This window comes from Nicotiana sylvestris, chromosome 2 (genome assembly GCF_000393655.2).
Source record: "Nicotiana sylvestris chromosome 2, ASM39365v2, whole genome shotgun sequence".
Classification (NCBI taxonomy): Eukaryota; Viridiplantae; Streptophyta; class Magnoliopsida; order Solanales; family Solanaceae; genus Nicotiana; species Nicotiana sylvestris.
In genome coordinates, this window is record NC_091058.1 from 45824496 (window position 1) to 45845413 (window position 20918).

General features: G+C 34.4%; 2 protein-coding genes across 2 annotated transcripts; both read left to right on the plus strand.

Moving 5' to 3' along the window:
* Positions 1 to 3267: 3267 nt before the first annotated feature.
* LOC138884876 (uncharacterized) lies at positions 3268 to 3750 on the plus strand. Its single transcript, XM_070165736.1, has one exon. The coding sequence runs from the start codon at positions 3268 to 3270 to the stop codon at positions 3748 to 3750; it is 483 nt and encodes a 160-aa protein (XP_070021837.1).
* Positions 3751 to 16549: 12799 nt separating this feature from the next.
* Positions 16550 to 20184, plus strand: LOC138884877 (secreted RxLR effector protein 161-like). The gene is made up of 3 exons (XM_070165737.1): positions 16550 to 17089; positions 19703 to 19786; positions 20098 to 20184. Exons 1-3 carry the CDS (start codon positions 16550 to 16552, stop codon positions 20182 to 20184), a joined length of 711 nt encoding a protein of 236 aa, XP_070021838.1.
* Positions 20185 to 20918: the final 734 nt, after the last annotated feature.

Here is a 20918-nt window from a genome sequence, read left to right on the forward strand (position 1 = left end):
ACAACATAAATGAGATCTTATAGGCAGGATTTCTACCTAATTTAGCAAATGAAAATAACAAAACCTTCTCGATTTTACTAATTACCCCAGAGTTGTTTGTTACAAAATTATTACAGACCATATTAATGAATGAATTACATGACAATGAAATAAACTATAAAGAGCCTACAACAGGCCAAAATACACCAGGGCAATGCAGGCCTTCAAACCATAGCAGCTCCAAGGCTCACTTTCACAAGTACAAAACAATCACACATAGAATCCAGATCTCTAGTGTGTTAAAGTTTCCAAGGGCATCAAGGACCCAGGCAATGCTCACACTATAGGACCAAATGCTCTGAAATAGTTGAATGGAGGTTAGGAACCAAACCTCAGTGTGTCAGAGTTTACAAGAGTCTCACATGGACCCCGAACAGTGCTCACACTGAGGAGGTGAAGGATAGAACCTAAAGGACCTAAGAATAGGAGATTAAAAGTAGCAGAAAATAAAAGGAGACAATGGTAAAGGACAAATTTTAAAACAGGTTTGATTTTAGAAAAGCCACCATGACAGAGTTTAAAACACAGAATATATAGGTAGGATTGCATTAAAGAGACCAAACTAGCAAGATTTGCAAAGTTGTTCATACTCAAATACACACTTTTTAATAAGAAGTTAAAGTCTGAAAGGCCTAATTAGGCTAAGTGTACATGCTAACATTTTAGGACAGCTTTGTACAATCACAGAAAATATTTACAATGTATTAAGGCAAATAGTCAGATAATCACATGAACCCAAATGAATGAAAAACACATTAGAAAGCAAGTTATCAGGGACATGAGTGAGAAAGAAAGGATTAATAACAAAGCAAACTTGGTAGAGATTCAAGACATGTGAACTGATAAACATCCTAGTATCACCATAAAGATTGCTAAATTCAGGGCAAGGTCAGAACTAGCAAAAACAGCGTACAAGAAATAAATTAGAACACATTAAGCTAATCCCTAAGAGGATTCATATTATTCAAAATAACCAGTCTCAGAAATAGTATTAGTTGGAGAACTAAAGAAACTCATATAAACATAAAATTGATAGAGTCATGCTCAAGAGGTAAGGTTAAATACACTGGATCATAGGCATATGATGCAAATGTATAAAAATGAGACGACAAAGGTGTAGTGACTCACCAGTTAGGCAGGAAAAACAAGAATAACACCACAATAGTCGAGAGCCCAGAATATTTGGTCATGGCTTTCAGCCGGCCAAAACCAAAAGTAAAACGAGATAGCAAAGAAAATACATAACCAAAACCCTACATTTTTAGTGAGAGTATATCGGTTCAGTCTGTCCTAAAGGGAAAGGGGAATGGGTTTAAATAGTAGCATGGATTGAATCGCATAAACATGGAAAAATTATAAATTCAAACACACATAAGGAAGCAATACATACAGAATCAATAATGAGTCAGATCTGAAGAAAAGAAAAGTAAACCCATGTTTTTTTTAGTAAACAAATATTAACGGAATATACATAGAACAGTAGCATAGGATGAATTTAGACACAAATAACATCTAAAATTAGATAGTTAAACTAATTTAGGTCCGATCTAAAGAGATCTGAAAACCCTAAATTAGGGCCAGATGAATATTGACAAAGAAAAAATCGACAAACATATAAGAAAACAAAGTAAAAGAATAAACAACAAAACAAGGAAAGAAACATGCATAATCACTTTTGAAATCAATTTAAGAGAAAAAAAAAATCAGTAAACCTAGTTTTTAGGAAAGGTGTAGATCCCTAAAATCCAAACAAATCAGACTTATATAATATAAAAATCAAACGGAGTATAGTCCAAGTACCAGAAATATAACAGAATATAAGAGATAGTACTTGCCATATTTAGGCAAGTACTAAGTAACACCATAAACAATCTACCAGTAGTGAGAAGGTGCTAATATGGTAAGGAAATAAGAGGGAAATCCCATTAGAAGAGGGATTAGGAGGGGAATTTTGGGTGACGGCGGATTAGGATTCATAGGGTGAGAGAGATGAGAGGGTATTAGGGCGGCGGGCGGGTAAAAATGGGCTTAGGGTTAGGGGTTTGGGTTAGTTAAAATGGAGGGGTTAGATATGGGTCGTTGATCTCAGAGATCAACGGTCATGATTAAAAGGGAGTTGGGTCGGGTTTATTTAGGCGGGTCACGACCAAGTTGAGTAAAGGGGTTGTCTGGTTTGGGCTGGGGTATTGGGCTAGGAAATTTGGGCTGGTTTGGGTAGCCAAGTCCGAAAATAGAGGAATTTAGTACTATTAGTTAAATACCCAATTTAATTAATAAAATAATTTGTAAAAAATGACAAATAAAATAGTGAAGATATTATTTGTACATAAAAATGGTTAACAACAATTATTTATTACTATAAAAGCATAAAAAGTTATTTTTTTGCATAAATAAATTGATCATAAGTATATAAGGGCTATTATTGCAAAATATACAATTTTAGCCTAAAGATGCAAATATAATTATAATAAATGCATCAAAAATATTCAAGGATTAATATGTATATAAATGATGGAGTTAGATGATAAAATCATCATAAAATAATTTGTAATGCAATTAATGATTATTTATACAATAAAATATGGGAATAAATTGATTTAAAAAATCTTTAAAAATTATGGAAAAATTAGGGAAAATACTTGATGATGCTCATGAACTATTTTGAAAGTATATATGCACATTTGAAATATATGAGAGAAAAATTGGGTATCAATAGCGATAAAGATTCGGAGTCTCCTAAGTTTGGCAGGTTATTACCGCCGGTTCGTAGAGGGGTTTTCATCTATAGCAGCCCCATTGGGCAGATTGACCCAGAAGGGTATCCCATTCAGATGGTCAGACGGGTGTGAGTTGAGCTTTCAGAAGCTCAAGACTGCTTTGACTACAGCACTGGTGTTGGTGTTGCCTATAGGTTCAGGATCTTACACGGTGTATTGTGATGCATCTCATATTGGGCTCGATGTAGTATTGATGCAGGATGGCAGGGTGATCGCATATGCGTCACGACAGGTGAAAGTTCATGAGAAGAATTACCTTGTTCACGACTTAGAGTTGACATCCATTGTTCATGTGTTGAAGATTTGGAGGCATTCACTGATCATCGGATTCTATAGTATCTGTTCAAGCAAAAGGATATCAACTTGAGGTAGATGAGGTGGTTGGAGTTGTTGAAAGACTATGATACCATCATTTTGTATCATCCTAGAAAGGCCAATGTGGACAGTGTATATGGGCAGCCTTGCGTACATTCTAGTTGGTGAGAGACCGCTTGCATCAGATGTTCAGGCTTTGGCCAATCAGTTCGTAAGGTTAGATGTTTCAGAGCCCAGTCATGTTCAAGCTTGTACAGTCGCTCAGTCTTCCTTGTATGAGCGCATCAGAGGGCGGCAGTATAATGACCCTTATTTGCTTGTCCTTAGGGACATAATGCGGCATGGTGGTTCCAAGCAGGTTACTATTGGAGATGATAGGATTTTGAGGATGCAGAGTCGTATTTGTGTGCCCAATATGGATGGGCTTCTTGAGTTGATTATTGAGGAGGCCTATAGTTCCTGGTATTCTATCCATCCGGGTGCTGTCAAGATAGATCATGACTTGCGGCATCATTATTGGTGGAGAAAGATGAAGAAGGATAAAGTTCCATATGTAGCTTGGTGTCTACATTGTCAGCAAGTAAAGTACGAGCATCAGAGACCTGGTGGTTTGCTTTAGAAGTTAGAGATTCCTGAGTGGAAGTGGGAGCATATCACTATAGATTTTGTTGTTAGACTCCCACGAACTCAGAGGAAGTTCGACGCGATGTGGGTTATTGTGGATAGGCTGACCAAGTCAGCACATTTCATTCCTATGGCAGTTACCTATTCTTCAGAGCGGTTGGCTGAGATCTACATCCGCAAGATTGTCCGTCTTCACGGTGTGCCCGTGTCTATCATTTCTGATCGAGGTACATAGTTCACCTTGATTTTCTGGATGACAACACAACATGAGTTGGGTACGCAGGTTGAGTTAAGCACAATATTTCATTTTCAAATGAACGGACAGTCCGAGCGTACTATTTAGATATTGAAAGACTTGTTTCACGCTTGTGTTATGGATTTCGGGGGTTCTTGGGATCAATTCTTGCCACTTTCGGAGATTGCCTACAACAACAGCTATCAGCCGAGCATTCAGATGGCTCCTTATGAGGCATAATACGGGAGGCAGTGTCATTCCCTAGTTGGATGGTTTGAGCCGAAGGAGGCTCGGTTGTTGGGTATAGATTTGGTATAGGATGCGTTGGACAAGGTCAAGATTATTCAGGATCGACTTCACACAGCTAGGTCTAGGTAGAAGAGTTATGCCGATCGTAGAGTTCGTGATGTTGCATTCTTGGTTGGAGAGAGGGTATTGCTTCGGGTTTCACCATGAAGGGTATGATGACATTTGGAAAGAAGGGCAAGTTGAGCCCTAGGTATATCAGACACTTTGAGATCCTTGAGAGAGTGGGTGAAGTGGCATATAAGCTCGCATTGCCACCTAGTTTATCAACAGTTCACCTGATGTTCCATGTGTCAATGCTCTGGAAGTATCACAGTGATCCGTCCCATGTATTAGATTTCAGGTCAGTCCAGTTGGATAAGGATTTGACTTATGAGGAGGAGCCGGTGGCTATTCTAGCTCGGTAGGTCCGACAGTTAAGGTTAAAGAGTTACACTTCAGTTCGAGTGCAATGGAGAGGTCATAATATCGAGGTAGCCACTTGGGAGTCCGAGTTAGACATACGGAGTAGATATTCACACCTTTTTACCGGTCTAGGTACTTTAACCCTTAATTGTATTTCGAAACCTCAACAGCTTCTTTTAGCCTTCCTAGATTTGCGTGCATAGTCTGTGTCTTTTTTCATAAGGCTTTTATGTAAAAGTGTTGATTAAAATATGAATTCGTGCCTTAAAATCTATTTGAGTTGGCTTCGGTCAACATTTTGAGCAAATGGACCCAGATCCATATTTTGACGGTTCCGGTGGCATCGTGATTTGGGACTTGGGCGTATGCCCGGTATCAAATTCGAAGGCCCATAGTTCGATTATCTCAATTTGTTGAACATTTGAAGTTTAAAGGTTTAAAGAGTTTATAAATTTTACCGAAGATTGACTTTGTTGCTACCGGATCCGAATTTTGGTTGCGAAACTTGGTATAAGTTCATTACTGTACTTACGACTTGTCTACAAATGGTGCAAAACGAAGTTGATTTGACATGATTCGAACGTTCGATTGTTAAAATAAAAGTTCTTAAGCTTTATTGAAAATTTCATTTGTTTTGGTGCACGATTCGTAGTTCTAGGTATTATTTTGATGTTTCAATCATGAGAGCGAGTTCGTATGATATTTTTGGACTTGTGTGCATATTTGGTTTGGAGCCCCGAGGGCTCAGGTAAGTTTCTAATATGCTACAGAGTGATTTTGGACTTAGAATAGTGCAATCTGGTTCTGGTGCAGGTCTCTGATCTAGCAATTGCGAGATCAGTGTTCGCATTTGCAAGCAGTGTGTCTTCTGTCAGGTTTGCATTTGTGAACAAGCAGTTCACATTTATGAAGCAGTACTGGGGGGAGGGGGAAGTGGTTCGCATTTGTGATCAAAGGTCGCAATTGCGGAAGTCCAAGTTCGCATTTGCTAACAAAAACCATCGCAATTGCGATGGAAGCAGAGATAGGGGACCTTCGTATTTACGAAGGCTTTCTTGCATTTGCGGACTCTTAATTGGGACATCTTCGCCTGGATAAAAGAAGGGGAAAACGGTATTTTAGCTCATTCTTTCAAATTCTCAACCCTAAATACTTTAGAGGCGATTTTTTTCAAGAGCTTTTCTTCCTAATTTTTTTAGTTAGCGACCTTAATCTACTTTCTTTTAATCACCCATTATATTTTCTAAGGTTTCATCATTAAATCTAGAATTTTCATGGGGTAGAATTTGGAATTTTTGAAAAAAAATGAAATTTGGACCTCGAATCGAGGCCGGATTTCGAAACAAATAACATAACCGGGCTTGGGGTGAATGGGTAATCAAGCTTAGATCCGAATTTCAGGTTTTGACCAAGCGAGCACGGGGGTTGACGTTTGTTGACTTTTTCAATAATGATCTAAATTGAATCTCTTTCATTTGTGAGTAGTTTCTAAAGCTTATTTTGAATCGCTTGATCAATAATTTGTTAGATTTGGTTGTTTTGGAGGCTTGTTCGAAAGGAAAGGTCGTGGTTGAATTTTCAGTTGATTGCGGAGTGAGGTAAGTGTGTGGTTAACCTTGACTTGAAGGATTAGGACTTGTTTACCTATTTGTTACGTGTTTAAATGTGTGGATACAATGTATATGTAAGGTGACGAATACTTATATGTTGTTGTTGGGCTAAAGCATGCGGGTGGTGTCGTGCCGTTTATTGCTTCATTTATTGATTAATACATAGTGAAGAAGAGAGTTAAAGCACGAAGGGTGAAGCCGTGCCATGTTTATCATTTCATGGAGAGGTTGAGATAAAAAGCACGAAGAGTGATGTTGTGCTCTTTTTATTCATTATGTTTATTCGCTTTCATTGGTTGAGAATTTATTTGACTGTCTTATGTTGTTATTCCTGTTATAATTATCGTATCTTGTTCCCCATTTGCTTGTCCCCTCCTAATTTTGCATATTAATTCTATATTTGTTACTATGTTGCACATATATTTTCATTTGTACAGGTTTAATTACGTGAGTTTCCTGTCATAGCCTCGTCACTACCTCGTCGAAGTTAAGCTCGACACTTACGGAGTACATTGGGTCAGTTGTACTCATACTACACTCTGCATTTCATAAGCAGATTTTGGTACTGATCCCATCTGTATGTGAGGTGCATCAGCTCAGATTGGCATATCTAGAGACTCGAGGTGGATCTACTGACATTCGCAGACCTTGAAGTCGCCTTCGTCTTTCCTTATTTATTGTTCATTTTATTCGAAACGGTTGTATTTATTTCAGACTCTATTTGTAGAACTTCTAGTAGCTCGTACACTTGTGACTCTAGATCCGAAATTGTACTTAGACAATTTTGGGTTGTTTTACCTTTTCGTATATCATTTCAGTTTTATTTCAGTCTAAATGGGTTTAATTACTTGAAATGTTTAAAAATGGCAAATGGTTTACTCTAACGTTGGCTTGCCTAGCGAATGAAATGTTAGGCGTCATCATAGTCCTGAAGGTGGGAATTTTGGGTCGTGATACTAGTCAACGTACAACAATAATATATCTAGTATAATCCTATAACAGGGGTCAAGGGAAGATAGTGAATATGCAGCCGCAATCTTATCTTGTGCGGATAGAGGAACTGTTTCTGATAAACACTCGAATCAAAGCAAGCATGCATAATCCATCACAATAGAATAGAGAAAGAAATACAGTAGGGAAAAAGCAAAAAAAAAAACAGTAACACCAATAAAATAATAGAAAAATCAAAACACAAGCAACCAGACATTGATAGAAATCTAGGAATGTGGAAATACGAGGATAATGCTACCACTACTTAAATAAAATGAGAGACAAACTGGACTGCCTAATACCCTTCTATCCTGATTCTTGACCTTCGCACCTTTCTATTAAGGCCAGTCATGTCTTTGATAACAAATTTTGGTATAAATGATTTAGGTATTACCAAATAACAAATTTAACAGTTTTCTATATTTTTCAAGTGACAAATGCATATTGATTTGAAAATTGAAACTATTATTAAAGACGAAGGTAAAAACTTGCAATTTTTTAATAAAAAGCTTTTCGAAGTACATCATTAATGATATATACAGGTAATTTGAAGCGTAAAGGTGTCAAATTCACTCGAGAAAAAATATCTTGTACATGTATATCAAGAATTATGCATTTGTTAATAGTAGTTCAGTAAATTTATATCATCACAGAAGGAGTAAATTGATATTTCTAGAGGGCACCACATTATGAATCTTTTATCTCTAGGAAACTAACATTTGAGAATGTTTGCAAATACATACCCCTTCCGATACACAATAAGTGATCAATTTACTTTTTTTATTTTGGTCCAAAATAAGTGTCCATTTATATAATCAAGAAAAAAATTCAATTTTTTTTTCAAAATTACCCTTATGTACATATCCCTAAAAAGTCTTTTACTTCTCACATTAAATTATGCTCCAACATTTAATTAAGAGTAGTTTAGTCACACTAACTATTTTTGTCTAGAATTTAGTATTTCCTTAATGGGTGTGCCTAAAGCAAATTGATCGCTTATTATGAACCGGAGAGAGTACTAAGTATGAGTTTCAATTTAAACAACCCCCTTCCCCCCCCCCCAAAGAAAGGCCTTAATGGGTAATGAAATAGGAGTAGTTTTTGGGGCAAATACAAAATTGGTCGGTCGGCTAAAACTAATTGCATTCGCTAGTCAAAAAGTATATAAAATAAGTATTTTTTTATATATAATGTACGTATATACAAATAATATATATTTTGTCAGCTATTAATTTTATGGAAACAACTAAAAATATGCATTTCTCTATTTATTTTTTTACGCGCTTGGCCCAGATTTTCATTTCGTGTTCTGTAAAAGTTATTTAAACAAATTAGCACACTATTCTAAGAAGGAATGACACTTTTTAACTTTATCCATATCTTAATATTTTTCAAGTAACAAACAAAATGTCGTTAAATCATTTATTTGAATATATATTATCATATTATATGTATAGTGAAATGTCTTTCTCACATTTGGAGGAAAATCCAAACGAGGTACAAGATTTGTTGACTTTTTAGGTTTTACTCTTGTGTACAGATTTGATTGACAGTAATTGAGTCAACTGGTTAGGTGAAGAAAAGGAAATAGCAAACGAGGTAAATTATCATCAACATTACTTTACAATTACTATATATAATATAATAATAAGAGAGAACCAAGGACTTTTGTAGTACTCACAAAAATTTCCAATAAAATATAAACTTTTTAATTAATTACTTCTAGATTCTAACCTTATTTTTTAAAGTCAAATTTACCTTTTGTTTTATGGTTTACTTCTTAAAAGATGTCCTATCTTATTTTTTCTGTTTTTAATGCTATGAAACTGCTATATATGACTGATGTAGTTGCCTTTTCCCTGCATATCTTATTTTTGTCCATCACTCATTTTCGAAAAGTTTAGCAAATACTCATGGAGCGGAAAATATTTATCCGTTCTTATTCATTACTTTGTCCCTTCCCCTTTTTTTTAATACTCAGCCAAATGAAGTCAATTCAAATTGCTATAAACCAAGCTAATTCAAGTCAATCCAATTCAAACCAAGTCAAGCCAAGTTAAACATAATCAAGTCAATTCAAGTAAGCCAATTCAAACCAAGTCAGCCAAGCGAAATCAAGCTAAGCTAAGTCAAATGGGTAAAAAAAGTTGGGATGAGTGTGGGTAGGTAGGGATAATTAGTTTCATTTGGGTAGGTATATATTATAAATAATTTTCAAATTGATAAAAGAGTATTAGTTTGAGGCTTTAAGCTCAATGGATATCTTGCATAAATTGCTTATTTCTTAAGATCGCTCCCACCGGGCCTTCGAAATTGATAAATGTAACTTCCTATGAACCCTTTTTTGCCCTTAGGTTACTTTTTACATTATTTGACCTTCTACATTTCCGTAAATTTAGGCAAAGTATGCCAATTTTTTTCTCCAAGTGGACAATTTGTTAGGTCTTGCTATATATTTGGACATGTCCCACGTTCATGTGTCCCTAACCATATTTTTCTCTCTCTAGAGCTCATATATATACTAATAAAGACATATTATAATTATTTTCGGGTAGTTCTAAATCTTTTATTTATTAATGACTTGAATTATTTTTTATTAATATACTTATAAGACTAATATTAGGTCAATTTATGTAAAGACTCAAACTCAAGAATGTTTATTGATATTATATAGGGGATTCTAAAAGATAAAAATATGGGTCTTTGTTAATACGGGTGAATTAAAATATATTATTAAAATTCTAAATGAGTTCATAATGAGCATAACGTGAGTTTGAAGTAAATAATTTCATGAACATTGAAAGTTAAGATTTTAATGGACTAAAACAAATTTTGATTTTATATATTGGAAATATACTCATTTAAAATTTTAGTTACTATTTGACATTGTCATTTTACGTGTTTTTTAAGTATTTATCTCATCTACTACTAATTTCTCGATGCACCTTTTTTTTACTTTAAAGAAAATTAAAACCTACTATTTTATGAGTTTAATTGAAATATAATTGGCATAAAATATTTGAAAATCGCTTAAGATCTTTTAATGAATAAGAGTTGTCTTCAAAAGCTTATGTTAATTCTGATTTTGGTTGAACTTTCTTCCTTCTCATGCCAAGTCATTTTTTATAACCTTTCTTACTGTTTTTAACTTAGAGTGTACAAAATACATTTTCAAGAATTAATAAATTAGCATTTATGAAAGAAAAAAAAGTAATAACGTTTATATTCTTTTTAATTTGTCGATTACATTGGGGGATGAAGAATAGGAAAAGGAGAAGAAGTTAAAATGTAAAACTATCCTAATTTTTGCTGATTTTAAGAGGTGATATATTATTCCTGTTGAATCAAGTACGATTCTCATTTAATTAGTTTTTTTTCTCAGCTCATTGAATTGAATTGAATCTTTTGTGAACAATTATATCGATCGCTTTTGAAATATCTATAATGCATTACAAATACTAAAAATATAAATTATTGACAGTGCCACGTTATATTATTGAAAATGAAGGTAGTGTTATCAGCCACCTTAAAATTTCTTGGTTGGTAACTTTGAATTGATTTTTTAAGCGTAAAGTATTGAACTAAATTGATCCTTAAGGTTAATTCACTTTGATAAATTTAGGTTTCTTTTTGAATTTCATCTAAAACTAAGCTTAAATCCTCATATTTAACTACATAACCTGTTCCACGTGAAATTATGAGTGAACAAGTAATAAAATAAAAAAAAGAAATCTATAACCTAAGAAAGTATATGCTCACAAATTCATAAAAATGCCAAATATTTTTCAATTTATGATCTTGACCGAGTTGTAATTATTTTGAACACTTTAAATCATATTAGTTTATAGAATATTGAATCACTTGTGTCCCTTTAGTATTTGCTAATTCTCCAGCCACTTGCTTCCTCATAAATAATTTTTTCTTTAACAAAATTATTCAATTATGTGACTAAGAAACTTTAATAATTATGAAGACTTATCAACAAGACTTGATTGGCGTGTCACTATATTAAATTATTTATGAAATAAAAAAATATGATACGAATTAAACTTACTTAATTAAAATAAAATTATTAATTTTAAGAAAAATTGGGCACGGGCTTAGCACGGTCCTCCTGCAACTAGTAGACTATTATAGATGGCTACAAAACTTAACAATTTAAATAAGGACATGTTTAGTACATAAGGTGTTTTAAGTAAAATGATAATAATTAATATATATTACACATGGAACACTTAGTTATATTTCTTTGTTATTTAGATAATGTGATTTCCCTTTCTTTAGTCATGGCCGACCTCTCACCCACCAATCTTGACCACAATGTGTATTTTGCTAAATATGGTCCAAAATGGAAATAATAAAATCACTCACTCATCATAGACAAAGTGACGTTTTTATTTAGTCTTGTTTATTAGTTGTAGGGAATTGTATTTGATTTGATCCTTCTAGATTTAATTTGAGGTAACGGGATAACAGCAATTTTGGCCCCTCAATTATTGGCAAAATCTAAGTTGATCCTTGAGATGTATAACTAAGAACATTTAACCTTCAAGTTATCAAAATGCGTGTTTTATCCCTTTTTATATGAAATATGTTACATTTTGACTAATTTAACAATTATATTATCCTCAATTCTCAAGTATAGAGTAACATTACACACTAAGCATTACACAAAGGTATTCAAACGGTGTAATGGTATAAAATTCGATAAATTTGTGAAGATTACAAGCACATAGATCCAATGTGCACATTTCAATAATTGAGGTTAAAGTTAAATAGCCATATATCACAAGGATCATAACTAGAATTTATCATTATTTAACGGACTTTGTACAAATTTACCAATTAATATATACTTAATGCAAAACGTTATTCAATTTAAATTGTCATATTTTCATACAATGCGTCAATAGCTAACAAATATAGCGCAAGAAATAGCTCTAAGACAATTTAAAGAAAAAAATAACAGCAACAAAATATTTTGTTCCTGCATTTGTAATAATTTGATATATTTGTAATAATATTTTTTTTCTCAAAAAAAAAAAAAATTGTCTACAATCTTTTGTGAGATATAACAAGGATGGATTTTTCTCTTGTGGTAACTATTTAATTCCTTATAATTGCAATCATTTACATAAAATATAATACTCCGTAAAGAGGAGCAAGAAATCAAAGGGTCAATCTTTCTTAGCATATGTTTAATTCATTTTAGAAAATGATTTATATTCTCGATGCAAGTATTGCATATTTGCATGAAAGCAAGTTAGTCTTCAACAGTATTATCTTAACATTTAATCAAGTCTACAGACAACAAAGCTAAACTTCGTTAACGTGTTATTATCTTAACATTTAGTTAGTCTTCAACAGTATTTCCTCCAAGTCCACGAAAAGATCCGACTTTGAATTTGACCCGTCATCTAACTAGAATACTGAATCAAATCCGCGTCCTCTTTTAGTTTTTATCATAGTTTTTATTTTTATAAAGAGAGTTTACGGTGATTTGGAATACACTTCGTCTCGAACATGTACTTCATATATATAATGTCTTCCATAAGTTGAAGTTACATCTAAAAGTAGTAAAGATACTCCTGGTTATATAAAAACCTAGTTTTTTTCTTCGACTAGTATGTATGACCAGTAACATTATATGCTTTAATTGTGAATCTCTAAGACCTAATGTTATTTGTGGCATGAATTATTTCTTTGTAATTTTAGAAAACTCATAATCTCTATAGATTTGGGAAAACTATTGTCCTAATAGATTTGGGAAAGAAAAACATATTGGCTTTGTCAAATTGAGAGACTTTCTCTTATAGATTTGGGAATATATAGGATCTATATATAGGGGTTGTAGATGGTGATTCTATAGATTGTATTGTGTTTTTCTTCTAATTCATAGTAGAAAACTCTCTCTGCTTCTGCCCGAGGATTAGGCTTAGCCGAACCACGTTAAATACTTGTGTTGATATTTTTCTTCTCTATTTACTTTGTGTATGATTGTGTGCTAGTTAACCAACGATCTTTCGCAACAATTGGTATGGGAGCAAGGTTCGGGTTTCTGCATATAATTTAGGGTTAAGATGTCTTCATTATCCTCAACAAAGTAGAGAAATTTGACGGGGGTTCGAGTTTCAATCTATGGAAGATTAGGATGAAATCGTCCTGGTGTTGCAAGGTTTATGGAAGACAATTGATGAGGATTTTCCTGAAGAGATGACAGAGACAAAAAAGGTAAACCTGAAGAAGAGGGATTTGAGTGTGATCTTCATGAGCATTACAAATAGTGTTTTTAGAAAAATCACTGGAGAAAACTTCTGCAACAACGGTATGGAAGAAGCTAGAAGATCTGTATTCTAAGAAATTGTTGATGAACTGACACTACCTGAAAAAAAGTTTATACAATCTCCGTATGAACAAAGGAACACCTTTTAAAACTCACCTTGATGAGTTTAATTCATTTATAATGGACTTTAAGAACGTGGATATCAAAATTGAGAGTGAGGATCAGGCCTTGATTGTATTATGTTCTTTACCACCATCTTATGATATTTTTGCTGATACACTGCTATATGGGAAAGATAGCATTCTACTAGAAGATGTTAGTAATGCACTAAAATCTAAAGAGTTGAAAGAGATCTTTTCAGACAACAGAATTGAGGGCAGGGGTCTTGTGAGTAGAGGAAGAACACAACAAAAGGACTTTAACCAAAAAAAGTCAACCGCCAGATCAAAGTCTAGAGCAAGGAAGCAACATTGTTATAAGTGCGGGGAGCAAAATCACTACAAGAGAGATTGTCATAAGCTAAAAGAGAAAAAAGAGAAGCATAAAATAGATAATTTGGCGAATATTGTTGACATTAGCAATAATTCTAATGATAGTGAGTATGTAAGGAAAGCCTATGGTGTGAGTTCCAGTCATGGGCAGAATTCCCGGGTTCTTGATTCCGGCGCTACTTTCCTCATATGTCCGCACAAGAATTGGTTTGCAATTTACAAGTAGATGAGTGGGACAGTCTACATGGGAGATGATAACTATTACTAGTAGAGGGGATTTGTAGCATCAGATTGAGAATGTTCGACTGAATTATCGAAAACATTGAGTGTTGGCATGTTGTTCTAATAAAGAGAAATCTGATTTCTCTTTTGACTTTGGATGATCAAGAGTATAAGTTTTACTCCAAAAATGGAATACTTAAAGTGTGTAAAGACTCTATAGTACTCATGAAGGGTAAAATGCATTTAAAATTGTATCATCTTCAAGCCAGTGTAGTTGAAGGGAAGTTGTTGTAGCTTCTGAAAAAAGTGATTTGAATCAATCTAAGTTATGGCACTTGCTACTTGGTCATCTGAGTGACAAGGGATTGTCTTAATTGAGCAAGTAAAATTTGGTTTATGTGTTCAAAAATCAAGTTTTAAAATTTTGTGAGCATTGCGTGTTTGGTAAATAGATAAGGGTAAAATTTAGCAAGAAGGCAGAGAACAAGACTAGAGAGTTAGAGACAAGTTAGATTATATACATTCAGATTTATGGGATCCAAACAGAGTTCCCTCCAAGAGTGTTGCTAGTTACTTTATAACTTTTATTGATGATTACTCAAAGATGGTATGAGTGTATTTACTGAAAACAAAAGATGAGGCATTTCCAATAGTTGTTAAATGAAAGATAATGGTTGAAAGGAAGACGAAAAGAAAGTTAAAGCGTCTTCAGACTGATAATGGGTTGGAATTTTGTAATTCTGAGTTCAATAATTTCTGTAGCAGAGAGGGAATAGTGAGACACCGCACTTGTGTCAGAATACCACAACAGAATAGTATTATAGAATGTATGAACATAACACTTTGTGATCGGGCATGAAACATGCTTTCACACTCATGTGTTAGCAATGATTTTTTTGGCTGAAGCAATCAGTACAACTTGTTATTTGGTCAACAAATCTCCATCTATATCTATTGAGTTCAAAACTCCTTTTGAATCATGATCTGATTTGCCTGTTGATTATTCAAATTTAAAGAAATTTGGTTGTCTTGCTTATGCTCATGTGAGGGATGGAAAACTTGAGTCGTGTATAAAGAAATGCATATTTCTAGGGTATGCAACTAGAGTGAAAGGTTATAAGTTGTGCATAAATCAAAAGACTCCAGGACTAATTATTAGTAGGGATGTAATATTCAATGAATCTGCCTCACTGGACAGTCAGAGGGAGAAGGCAATAGCAAAAACAGATCGTGGTGTCAATGATCGCATAGAGCTATAAATTGAATCTTCACTAGCTCAGCCCAGTAGTTCTAAACTAGAGAAAGTGGAGGAGATGCAAAATATCGATCAAGATGATAATGTTTATGCAACTGCATAACAACAACCATATAGCATTGCAACTGGCAGAGAGAAGAGAGTGATCAACCAACCACAAAAGTTTGCAAAAGTAGCTGATGGTAATTTTTCTGGATATGCAAATTTTGTGGAGTTTGCTTTATCATTTGTAGAGACCATTGACGTGCTTGAGCCTAATAGCTATAAATAAGATATTTTTAATCCAGAAGAAGATCAGTGGGTTGGTGCTATGGGTGAAGAGATTGAGTCTCTTCATAAGAATCAGACATGGAAGCTTGTTCTATTACCAAAGGGACATAAGGTCTAGGCTGCAAATGAATTTTCAAAAGAAAAAGGGGGTGGGGGTGGGAGGTGTGAATAAATTATAATGAAGTGTTCTCTCCAGTGGTAAAGCATAGCTCTATCAGGATCTTATTGGCTTTGGCGTTTTTTCATGACTTAGAGCTAGAACAGTTAGATATGAAAACTGCATTCTTGCATGGTGAGTTGGGTGAGGAGATTTATATAAATCAGCCTGAGGGATTCATTATTCAGGATAAGAAAAATCATGTTTTCTTGCTTAAGAAATCTTTATATGGCATAAAACAATCGACTAGGCAGTGGTATGAAATATTTGATATATTTATGATTCAAAATGCCTTTTCTCGAAGTGCATATGATAGTTGTGTGTATTACAAAGAGCTTGAAGATGGTTCTCGTGTGTATTTATTATTATATGTGGATGAAATGCTTATTGCTGCTAAGAGCATGTTACGTATTATCCTATTGAAGAAACATCTAGGTGAGGAGTTTGAGATAAAAGGATTTGGGTGCTACAAAGAAGATATAGGGGATAGAGATTACTCGAGATAAAAGGGTTGGAAAGCTGATGTTGCCTCAACTGTCCTATATTGAGAAGGTCCTCAAGAGATTTAATATGACAGGTGCTAAATCTTTGTCAGTTCCTTTTGCTTCCCATTTCAATTTGTCTGCAGACATGATACCAAAAAGAGACGAGGAGATGGAGCAGATGTCTAGCATTCCATATTCGAGTGTTGTAGGTAGAATTATGTATGCTACGGTTTGCACTTGCCCTGACATTTCACATGTTGTTAGTGTTCTGAGTAGATACATGGCGTGTCTTAGTAAAGAACATTGGCAGGCGTTGAAGTGGATCTTGAAATACTTCAGGGGCACTACAGATGTAGGCTTGACTTTTTACAATGACAAGTTGAGTGAATCCGTAGTCAGCTATGTCGATTCAGATTATGCAGGGGACTTAGATAAGAGAAGATCTCTGACATGTTATGTTTTTATTCTTTCTGGTAGTGTCATCAGTTGGAAGGCGACTTTGCATTCTGTTGTTACTTTGTCTACCAGAGAAATTGAGTATATGGCACTTACGGAAGCAGTGAAAGAGGCTTTTTGGATACAAGGCTTGGTAATTGATCTTGGACTATCTCAGAAGAAGACACCAGTATTTTGTAATAGTCAGAGTGTTTGTGAGCACGTTATTTTTGCCTCACATGAATTACTCCCACAAAATCAAAACAAAAATTGTTTGTTTTATTGTTTGCACTTTTGTGAATTTTCGTGGTATTTTCTGTCATTACTTGCATGGGTTCGTGCATGTTTATATGTTTAAATAAATGAAAAAATAGATTGCATTCGCATTTAGAATTTAATTTTATAATTTTTGAGTTGAGTAGTAAATTAATTATTTTTACAAAAATAAAAGAATCAAAAAATAACGTATTTTACATTTTTAAAGTGTTTAATATCAAACTGTGTGATTATTTTATTTTTAGTATGTAATTACTTGTGATAAATATTATTTAAAGTGGATTAGTATTTTAAGTCAATTTTGGTTTTATAATTTGAGTTAGGATTTTTTGTTCTTAATTTTGAAAATAATTTAGGAAGAAAGAGAATTAATAAAAGAGAAGAAAATCAAATTGGGCCAAACTCAATTTAACCACCAAAGCCCAAATCAAATACACCCAAATCAGCCCAAAACCCGTCCCAACCGGTCCGGCCCTATACTGAACCAAACGACGTCGTTTGGACTCGCCTCAATCCGAGCTGTTAAAGAATTGTTCATCCAACGGTCTAGAACACACCCCATCGCCCGTATCCGACCCCGACCCCGACCCATTTTTCAGAGACCGATCCGGTCTCAAAAGAGTCTAAAACGGCGTCGTTCCATTTAGTCAGATGATCCAGGCCGTTGATCTCGTTTGATCGAACGGTCTGGATCCAATTTCACCCCCTGTATATATGTGACCAACCAAACCCGCCCCCTTCAGAACCCCTCAACCCCTTTCATCTCTAACCAAACCCTAGAGACGCCGCCTCCGTACCCTCACCGCCTTAGGGTGGTGGCGCCGGCTCCGTTCACCCTCATCTTTACACTATAGAACCACCTCGAGCCCCTCTTACCAAATCCATCATTAGTTTCCATCGAATCTAACCAAGATTCGTCGAATCTTAAATCCAAGTTTTAACCCTAAAAATTCAAAATCAATTTCCATTGAACCTGATGACATACATCGAGTCAAGCCTCTAGTTTTCTATGATTAGAAGGTCGATTCACTACAAAACCGATGTTAACTCACCGGCTAAACTTGAAATTACCCTTGATACCCCTATTCACCCAAAACTGATGTTACTCATTTGTTCTTTGACAAAGAACAAATGAGTAACATCAGTTTCGGGTGAATAGGGGTATCAAGGGTAATTTCAAGTTTAGCCGGTGAGTTCCCTTTGTTGTTTTTTGTTCTTCTTTAAATTCATTTCACCTCTACCTCTTCTCCTTCTCTTCTACATGTGTTTTTGATTGGTCAATTTTTCTGAGTGAAGTTACGACTAGCTTCGAACCCGATTTCTTTGCTTTAGGTTAGTTTATTTATCCATATTTATTTCTGTTAATTTCAATTTTCCTTTTAAATTTATTTGGTCCTGTTTGTTTTGATTTCTGATTGTAGATTTGTTCTACAGATTATGTGAATAGTTGTTTAAGTTCATGAATTTGCCTTTGAATCGATAGGTTGTCAATTTTCAATTTAGGTTTATATTATACTAATAGGTAGCATATTAGTATCCTCGTGATGTTTTGATTCCTTGTTAAGATGATTATGTTAAATGTGTCAAAGGTCGAATCTCAAATAGGCTCTTCAATGTTCGTTTCTTGCTAATGTCAATTCAGATTGTTCATATGAAGGGTTATTTTTGACTTTGTTTCAATGCTAAACCTATTTAGGTTTCAAAAACTGATGCCCTTTGATTTTGTTGCCTAGCAGTTCTATAAATGTTTATAACTTTCAGAGATCCTAATTGAATAATTATAAACTTAAAGGGTTCGTCTGGGAATTATTCAATAAAAGGAGATTGTTTACCTAACTTTAGAAGTAGTGGTAGGGTAGAAATTGCATTAATGAATTAATTAAAAGCACTAGGTTAATGGAATGAATTAAAAATAGAAAAGGGTATTGATAGTGGAAACTACACTTGTTTAAGGACCCTTTTAAGAGCTGGAAATCAAAAAGAACATGGGTGTGTGATTAAAAGGCTAAGGGATACACATGGTAAGGGAATATACAAGCTGGAAAGAGAAAAGATTTGACTAAAAAGGGAGTTGGTCCTAGTCTTTAAATGGACACACACGGATAGAGTACGAAAAAGGGAGAGATATAGACATTGAGTGGATATGTACAGAGGGATAGGGACTGAGTAAAAAAAAAGGTGCTCGGAAATAGAAAGAAATAACTCTAAAGAGAATGGAAATTGAAAATGACTGTTTGATTGATTTCTGTTTTCTGGTTTGCAATCTCAAATTGGCTGAAACCATCTTTGATGTATTGAGGGTTGAAATGGTTTGAATTGTTTTTTCTTGTTGAATCCGGGTTGAACTCGGCAATAGAGTTACTGTTTCATTGAGTATTATAGTGGATTTCTGAATTTTCTCCTACACTTGAACTTATTTTTGGTTAGCTGACAGTGGAAATGATTTAAGATCAAGTTGGGTTAAGGTCTTCTGGTTCATTTGTTTGGATTGAAACTGTTTTTCTGGGTTGTTATTTCACTTTTCTAGGATGGAAACTGGTCAAAAAGAATTGTTGTTGATTCTGCTACTATCGCTGCTGATTCTTCCTTTTCTTATTTTATTAATCTCCAGGTACCTACTCCTGAACCTTTATCATGATGTTTGGCTTGAAATTGGAAAAAATAAAAACTGGAGTCTGATAACTTCAACGTGCTCGGATTGGTTTAGTTTCATTTTGTGTAAACCTCATGGTTTTGAAATTATTAATGTACTGTAGATTCATTGCAAAGAGTTGTCATTAGCTTGTTTTGGCATAAAGATACTTTTTCTTGTTGTCATAGCTACTTTGGACTGTTGGAAAGAAACTCGATGGAAACCCATCAAGAGGACCCTTACATATTAGCTTAGAGTGTGTTATACTTGATTTCTTGTTGCTTTGCTAGGTAGCTACTAATTTCAGGTCATTAATAATGGAATTTAAGGTGAGGAAATGGGGCACAAGAAAACATATGTCAATATATGTAAGCTGAATGCAAAGATTGTGCTAGTGGGCAGATTAATAATTTGATTGTGCATAGGGAATTGTAAATACAGCCTGAACAATTCAATTGACTTAATGAAAATGTTTGTTGTTTAAACAACCAATGATGCATCGACTTTAATGCCAAAGATCCGTAGTTTCATTTGTGGTCTGATTCCATGATGGCCATTTGGGGCTTAATCCTCATAGTCGAATCGATTTGGGATCACAAGGATTCGATTTGGGTCAAATATTAATGCCCCCTCCCCCTTTGTTAGACTTGGACTCAATTTGGGCCTAAATTTATTCACTGGCCTGCCCAATTCGTGTCCTTATGTAATCAGGTTAGTTTGAACTTTAAATTTAGGTAATTACAATTTTAACAGCCCTTTTAATTAATTTGGCGCTTATTTAGCATAGGAGGTGTGATGTAATAAACAATTACGTGATAGTTTACGGTTCTTTCGAGATGATTTCGAAACTTAGTTAGAATAATCGATGTGAGCTATGCCCAATAAAATCTAAAAACTCATGGCTCTCGCAAACTTAAAGGTGCGTAGTTTGCTTTAGGCACGTTAATTATATAATTATCATGGCTACTAAAATTCGGGAGTACATTTCATGTGACCCGGTTCTAATTTCCAACAATGTTATATAAAATGTGTCATGAACCACGGGTGCATTTTATGTAGCGTGGTTTACGATGTGTTTTAAATAACTTTGAATTTTTTGGAAATATTAAAA